Source organism: Phaethon aethereus (genome assembly GCF_964289735.1).
Source record: "Phaethon aethereus genome assembly, chromosome: Z".
NCBI classification, from domain to species: Eukaryota; Metazoa; Chordata; class Aves; order Phaethontiformes; family Phaethontidae; genus Phaethon; species Phaethon aethereus.
In genome coordinates, this window is record NC_138577.1 from 55,674,241 (window position 1) to 55,682,474 (window position 8,234).

The following is an 8,234-nucleotide window of genomic DNA, read 5'->3' on the forward strand; positions in this document are numbered from 1 at the left end:
ATGTAGGCTGGGGAAGCATCGGCTGTAAGCAGTTGCAAATTTAATGCATTTAATTTCCACACTCCCTTTCATTTAAGGGAGGAAAAGAAAACCTTTTGCCTCGTGCTTAATTAGTGAAAAAGAACGTGTTGACCTTTATGCATGCGGGATGTTGAAAAGCATGTGGCATTGAACTTATCGATGCCTGCAAACATACATTTTTTTAAGCACCCCGCCAACATTTACACAATTAAAAATCAAGACTCGGATGAAAGCGGGCCACTTCTTTTTAACATGAACTTACACATACCTCGCACGTGTACATCCGAACTACCCAGAAACATTGCGACTGAGTCTATTTTAATGAAAGATTGTGAAAGCAACAGGTATTATTTCAGCCCACGTTATTCAAGTCTTCTCTTCCTGGAACCGGCGAAGTTCTGCCATTTGTTTCAAAGCGATCAGACCACTTATATGCTTTTGAAGCTTTCTTGTTCTCCGATTTCTAATAAGGGGCGTAATTTTAATTTTGATGTTGGCCTCGGGTGATTCTGAGCTTGAAATCTGGACCTGGAAAATACCGCATTGCTTAGGAGATCCATAAATTAGCTCTTAACACCAACAGGAAACAGAGGAGATACAACTGATGGGGGAAAAGCTGTCCAGAGACCTGCAAGTTTCCACATCACGGGCTTTCTCTCGCGACTAAGCCAGAAGGGAGGTTTAGACCTAAAAACCGTTGCTGTTGGGTTTGGATACTAATTGCTGAAGTGGTTGTCGGAGAGACTTGAGAGCATGAGCCCTGAGTAAGAATCATGGCTGGGAACTGGCAGCACCGTCGCGAGCGCGGCCACCCGAGGAGCGGAGCAGCGCAGCAGCCCCGCGCCTCTGGGTAGGGAAGGTGCCTCCTGTCCCTGTACGAGAAGTCTGTGGGCATCCTCCTGGTGATTTCACCAGCCTCCACCTCTCCACGCTAATCCTTTTTGTACCGGCGGCTCCCGGCACATCTGCTGCCAAGACATGGACTTTGTGCAGGAAAAAAAAAACCAACCCAAAAAAACCCAACACTATTTTCTGGTTGCCAAAGTTATTAATAATTAACATTTGTAACACAAAACTGGTAAAACCAGTTTGCTAAAATAAAGCCGGGCATTTTATTATTATTTTAGGGTTTAATTTAGTCATCGTAAGTTACTCAGGCTCATGTTTGCAAATTACGCAGGGCAGGGACGTCACCGCTCCGGCTCGACCAGTTTCTGGAGAGCGGCCGGCAGAGCCACGGGGCAGCGCGGCGGAGGGGCGGCCGCGCCGGGCCGGGCCGGGGCACAGGCAGAGGGGGCGGCCCCGGGTGGGGGGGGGGCACATCCCGCCGGGTCTGCCCCGGCAGGGGCGGCGGCGGGCGGCGGAGGGGACGGCCCCGGGCGGGGGGACACAGCCCGCCGGGTCTGCCCGGGCCGGGGCGGTGGCGCCGGCTCGCCATTGCCCTCTGGAGGAGCCGGGCCGCCGCTCCCGCGCCCCTGCTCTGGCCCGTCGGCGGGCCCAGTCCTTTCTCTGAGGTTTCTGTGCGGTTTTGCTTTGTTTCGGGGCTGTTTTTTTTTAATTTTAATTTCTCTCTTCCCCCCCTCGCATCGCACGCGGAGTGGTCCGAGCACACGCCCCCTCCCCGCCATCGCCCCCTCCCTCGGGGGCTCCAGCCGGCACCCGGCCCCGCACCCCCGAGGGTGCTGGCCCTGCACCCTCGCCGGACCCCGCCGCGGGGAGCCTCGACGCCGCGGGCGGCCGTGCCAGGGCCCGCCGGGGCCGCCCTCCAGCGGGCACCGGCGCCGTTCGCCCCCTCCTCAGGCTCCCTGCGGCGGAGCTGCCCGTTAACCAAGCGCAGCCCGTTACCGGCGCAAACCCAGGCGGGTGAAGGGGCTCGCCGTCGGGGCGCCCTCCAGAAAGACGAGAAAAAGAAAGAGGAAAAAGATAAAAAGAAAACGCTAAGGAAGGGGCGAGAGGGGAGAGGAAAAAAAGAGAAAAGATAAGAAAGAAGGCTCGGCCGGGCGCTCGGGGTATTTCGTCTCATTTTACTGTATTTTCTGCTGGCGTTCCCCGGGACGGGCCGTGCGGGCAGGGAGCAGTGCCGGTGTCAAACACCACACGCTCGGGCTCCACCGGAGATTGCGATTCCCAAGCGGGACGCGGGCGTGGGACACAGGAGCGGAGCGGGACGGTGCGCGGATATCACTTGCGGCGCCCACCCCTCCCCCACCGCCACCGAAGGTGCGCGAGACGCCGCGGCGCGCGGGCATCCCCCCCGCGCGCTGGCGTCAGCGCCCCGCCTGCGTCACGCGGCGCGCGCGGCAAGCAAGAGGGGCGCTGGCGGCGGGCGGGGCGGGGCGAGGCGCGGCGCGGCGGGGCGGGACGGGACGGGAGCCCCCTCTCCCTTTTTACCGCCCCCCCCCCCCGGCCTCGCCTCGCGCGCGCACCGCCCCCTCTCCCCACGTGTCAGTTTGTTTTCGCCGTCGCCCCGGCGACGGTGGGCGGGGCGGGCGCGAGGTGAGGTTATAAGAAGGGCGGCGCGGCCGAGCGGCAGGCAGTGCCGAGCGGGGCGCGGCGGCGGCACGAGCGGCAGCAGCAGAGCGCGGGCCGGCCCGGCCACTCCCTCCCCACTGGCCCCACGGCGCCCCGTCCGTCCCGCCCGGCTCCCCCATGGCTGCGGCTCCCCGGGAAGCACGTCGCGCCGCCGCCCTGCCGGTGCCGGAGCCGCGTTGCCGGGCGGCGGCTGCCTCCCCGCGGCGCCGCTAGCGCCCCGCGTCCCGCTCACCTTCCTCCGCTAAAGCACCGAGGAAGGGCGCTCCCGCGGCACCACCGCCGCGGCGCTGGGCCGGCTTCTCCGCGGCTGGACGGCGCGTCCGTGCCACCTCTCCTCCCTCTCCTCCGCGGCGGCGCTCGGGACGAAGACGGCGGCGGCAGCAGCTCGGCGTGACTCTCCGGCGCGGATGCGGTGGGTGCCGGGCGCGGCCCCCGGCCCGGTCCGCCCTCGCCGCCGCCGCCGCCTGACACCGCTGTGCTCTCCCCACCCGCAGGCAGCCCCCCGGCGAGTGCGAGATGGCGCTCAGCGGCACGCTCCTCCCCTCCATCGCCACCTTCGCGGCGGGCGCCGCGGGCCGCGAGAAAGCGGCGCGGCCCGCGGGCCCCGGCAACGTGAGTATCGGCGTCGCGGCGGCGTGGGCCGGCCGGGACGGGGACGAGGACGGGGCGGGGGCGGCGGGGACCGGCCGGGGCGGGCGCGGCGCGGCAGCGGGCCGGGGGCTAAGCCGTGCCCGTCTCCCCGCAGCGGTGGCGGGAGGAGCTGTCGCAGCTGAAGCGGCCGCCGCCGGCGCTGGCCCGGCCCGTGGAGGCGCCGCCGGCAGAGCTGGAGGCCGCCGCCGCCGCCGCCCTGGGGACCCGCCGCGACGCTGAGGAGTTCAACGAGCTGCTGGACTTCGACTTCATTCTCTCCAATTCCCTCATGCACCAGGAGCCCGCCGCCGCCGCCGCCGTGGTGGTGGCGGCCCCCGCCGCCGCCCCGGCCCCCACCGCCAGCCCCTGCCCCGCCGGGCCCTTCTCCTATCCGCTGCCCCGGCCCGAGCCCACCGGCCTCCTTTACGGCGGCGGCGGTGGTAGCCGCGACGGGGCCCCCGCCGCCGGCCCCGCCGCCCCCTTCAACCTGGCCGACATTACCGACGTGTCCCCCTCGGGAGGCTTCGTGGCTGAGCTTATGCGGCCCGACCTGGACCCGGTGTACCTGCCGGCGCCGGCGGCGCTGCCACCCCTGGGCAGCCTGCAGGGCAAGTTCGTGGTGAAGGCCGTGGGCGAGTACAGCCACTCGGGGCTCAGCCCCAAGAGCGGCCCGCCGGCTGCCGCCCCACCACCCGGCACCGAGGGCCCCGGGGCCCCCTACAGCGCCTTGCCGCGGATGTGCCCCAAAATCAAACAGGAGGCTGCTCCGCCGTGCACACTGGCCCCGCCGCCGCCGCCACCACCGCACGGGAGCGGCCCCCGAGGAGCCCCCCAGCACGACTTCTCCCTGGGCCGCCAGCTGCCCGCCCGGACTGCACCTTCACTAGGGCCCGAGGAGATGTTGAGTGGTAGAGACTGTCTCCCCACTGCCCCGGGGCTGAGCCACCCACCACTGCCACTGCCCCCGGGGTACCCCCCTGCCCCTGGTTATCCTACCTTTCTGCCTGAGCAGCTGCCGCCAGGCACGCTCCAGTACCAAGGTGAGTCCCCTTGTTTCGGTGGTGGGTGCGCTGGGGCCCCCGCTTTGGCACTGGCTGCGGCCATGCTCACCTCTCCTTGTCCGCCTCTAGAGTTGATGCCACCGGGGAGCTGCCTGCCTGAGGAGACAAAGCCCAAGAGGGGACGCCGGTCATGGCCTAGGAAAAGGACAGCCACGCACACCTGCGACTACGCGGGCTGCGGCAAAACCTACACCAAGAGCTCTCATCTCAAGGCACATCTGAGAACCCACACAGGTTAGTGTGGGGTCCGTGGGATGGCCTGGCGTGAGGGGCACGGGGTGAGCCCATTGGACAGTGAAAAGGGAAAAGGGGGGAGCCCAGGAGGAGGGCTAAAAGTAGCAACCCTTCTCTGCCAGGTTTCTGGGCTTTTTTTTGTTTTCCTCCCCCCTTGGCTACATGAAGTCCTGTACAGTCTTTGCTTATTGGCTTGGCATCTTGCTTAATGGTTCAGAATGACTCAGATGTGGGAGCGGGTGGGTTTCTTGCCAAGGCAAAAGTTTGTTGCTCCTCTCTTGCTATGTGGCTAGCTAATTAGCAGGTAGTTGGAAGTCAGCTGGGATTTGTTGCTCTAGATGGTGTTGGCCCACTTCTCAGAAGGCATCAGACTTCTAAGGTAGTGCGTTCTTTGCACGTGGTTAAACGCTTTGCACACGCAACCCTCTTCGCTTGTTTTAGTGCAAGTGGTCGCACACCTCTGCAAGCTTTTTTTACCTTTTTGAGGAAACCGACGGGCCCTTTGCGAGTGGGACTTTCAGCTGTTGGCAGCACTGACAGGGTGCCTTGCCTACGTGTGGGAGCACGTCTTCCCCTGCGCTAGCACCGAAGAGGCAGGGTTTAACAGTTGATTGGCTACTGCTAGAATTTGGATAAAATCTGCCAAAGCGCCTATCTGAGCGCCAGTTCAAACTTTAGCCTTGCAGCTGAATGTGGTGTTGCAGTAACTGAGCTTGTGAAAGCAGGTACATCGTGTGTGGTTTTGCCAGTGCAGGCATTCTGTAACTGTGATTAAATAATCTGGCAATTTGCATAATTTAAATCCCTAGATTGTGAACTTGATTCAAAACTTTCTCCTGAAGAGGAGATGGGAAAGGGAGAAACTACTGTTAGTGCAGTAGTTAGGCTACGTCTTCAGCTCATGGCAGTGAGAACAGGGAGGGAAATTGGGAAATCGGTCAAGTGAACAATACTTCCCATTTGCCCTGAGCTGGGCAGCACTGTGTCCAGTATGGGTAGGACCAGGAGTTTGTAATTGTCAGGGAAACTCTTCTTGCTGTCAACAGTGGTTTTGTTATAGTGAAGACAGTAAGATTGAGTTCTTAATCAGGCTGAGCTAATGAAAACAGTTTCCAGCTGTGTTTTAATTCCTGAGACCTACAATTACCTAGAACATTATGTCTGCTGAGCTATTTCTGGTTGCTATTTGATTGTATAACATTAGCCGGCAAAAATACACCATTATTATCTGAACTTGCGTGCTCTGAAGCCTTGTGTGCAAGAGAAACAGTGGAGAAGAGCATTTTAGTGAGGATTTCAGTGATGCCAACATATTACAGTACCTGTACATCTTGAAAAAACAGTCTTACTTTGTTAATCTTTGTACTTTGCTTGCAACTGCTCCAAGAAATTTGTTGCGTTTTCTTTGACATTGCCCTTTTTCTTACCCAGGACACTGTGTGTTAGTGCTTCTTGAAAGAAAGGTGTTAGAAATAGTAGCCACAAAAAAAAAACCTGACCTGTTTTATTTTCTACTTTTTTAAAGGTGAGAAACCTTATCACTGTGACTGGGAAGGCTGCGGATGGAAGTTTGCCCGATCCGATGAACTTACTCGTCACTACAGAAAACACACAGGCCACCGCCCTTTCCAGTGCCAGCGGTGTGACAGAGCATTTTCCAGGTCGGATCACCTCGCCTTACACATGAAGAGGCACTTTTAATTGGAAGCAGTGGATCTTTCCCCAACTGCCATAGAGATTCAGTATTTACAGCACAAGACTGTCTTCTGCGAGATGGGGAGAACACAGTTTAAGCACTACAGATAATCAAGGTGAAGTCTTCTAAAGAGTGGAAAAGAGGGATAATTGCATACAGACATTGCAACTTCTTTTTTTATATACGTACATTCAAAAGAAAAGAGAACCAAAAACATTGGGGTCAATGACTGGATCTTCTATCATTCCATTTGTAAATCCAACTTGAATTATTTCCGGACTACAAAATGCCAAGGAGTGACTGGAAGTCACGGATATCAGGGTTAAACAGACTGTGTGTAGTTCGGAGGGTGGGGATATTACACAGGGAAATGACATTCCCTTAATTTTCTTTCAATGCAATATTAGATGTAAATGTCATCTTGTACTTTTCCTTTTTTTTTCCTTCTGAAAGCCATTATGATGATAAAAGAGGAGGAAAAATTCAGGTACAGAATTATATTTTAAAAGCCTATTTCATGGTGCTTAGTGACTGTTGGTTCTAGAGGTACCAAAAACAGGAAGCCAAAGTTCTCAAACTGCTGCATATCTGACAAGGAAATATTTTTGTCTTCCGATCGCCAATTATGACCTAAATCAGGTAAATAAACCTGGTTTATCTTTTTTTTAAAGAAAATTTTATGCAGACAGTCTGTAATGCACTGTGGTTTCGATGTGCAATAGTTTGTACAATGGTTTATTCCCAAATATGCCTTAAGCAGAACAAATGTTTTCTATATAGTTCTTTACATAATAAATATGTAATATAAATTTAAGCAAACTTCTATTTTGTATATTTGTAAACTACAAAGTAAAACTGAACATTTTGTTGGAATTTGTATTTTGCATATTCAAGTGGAAAGTAAGTTTTAAATAAACCTATAATATTTTATCTGAATGGCTGCTATAATTTTCTTTGTGCGTGGATATGTCCAAAGAAAGTTTGTTTAGTATTTGTTAGTTGGTTGAGTTTTGCTGGGAGGGAGGTGGAGGGAGACGGGCTGTGAAGGCTTGCAGTCTCAAGATTCTGACAGATGAAGGATTGTATAAGTACAGTGCTGATGTAACACATCTTTTGAGAGAAAAAACTGTACGGGAAGTTTTTGCTCTGAATATTGAATTGCCACTTATCTCACCTGCATGATGAAACTGTAATTTACCATTGTTAAGGTAACTCAGCTTGAACTGTTAAAGGAAATATGTCTATTGGGGACATTGAATATGCAAAGTCTAAAGAGAACAAGCTATAGAAATTTTTTTGTAGTGGTCTTTTCAGCATGAAAAATTTCTAGCTTCATTTTCTTGGGCTGCTGGTATAACCACTTTCATGTGAATGAAAGAAAACCAACTGACTAAAGTCGCAAAGAATAAACTTGACTCAAGAAGTAAAGAGGGCGTGCATAAAACACCTTTTTAACAATAAACCACATGGATTTTCTTTTGAAGCCTGCTGTGTCCTGGAAATTCAGTACATTGGCAGTGTCTGAAGAGCCGAAATTCCTGCAGGAATCCTGGTGTGCATACATCACTCGGAAGGCAGACCAAGCAGAGTCCACAACCTGTATAGCTGTACATTCAAGATGTGTTGCTGTAAGGTCCCCAGTGTGCCTTCAACTGCACTCACTCTGCTGCAGTTAAATGCTGTGGGCCTCTGTGTGCCTTGGCTCATGACCATTTTTGTTGTAGTTGTCCTCAGGGACCTCATTGCTCTGTTTTATTTACAAATGTGTGGCAATAAGGTGACTTCAACATGAATGCTTGACGAATAGGACCTGTTTTTCTCACTACTCTTTTTGTGAAGAGAAGAAAGAAATTACTCCTCTTCCACTGGTTTAAAATGTCAGTTAGCTAGGAATGTGGATGTAGGTAAAGTTCAATAAAGCTGAGCATGGAAAACAAATTACAGGCAAGAGCAATTCATATTTCTGCAGTAGTTAAAACAAGAGTGGCGATATCAACTTTTTCTTCCCAAATGTGCTTTAGGAATGCTATTAAATTTCACATTTTCATGCGTTCTTTTTG

The 8,234-nt window shown here is 54.8% G+C and overlaps 1 protein-coding gene across 1 annotated transcript; it reads left to right on the forward strand.

Annotated features, from left to right (window-relative positions):
* Nucleotides 1-2,960: 2,960 nt before the first annotated feature.
* On the forward strand, nt 2,961-6,179 carry KLF4 (KLF transcription factor 4; the record flags this gene model as incomplete). Its single annotated transcript, XM_082013135.1, is given in 6 exon segments — nt 2,961-2,996; nt 2,999-3,040; nt 3,043-3,165; nt 3,299-4,223; nt 4,314-4,478; nt 6,004-6,179. Coding segments are annotated over 6 exon segments (1,467 nt in total).
* Between the last annotated feature and the right edge of the window lie 2,055 nt (nt 6,180-8,234).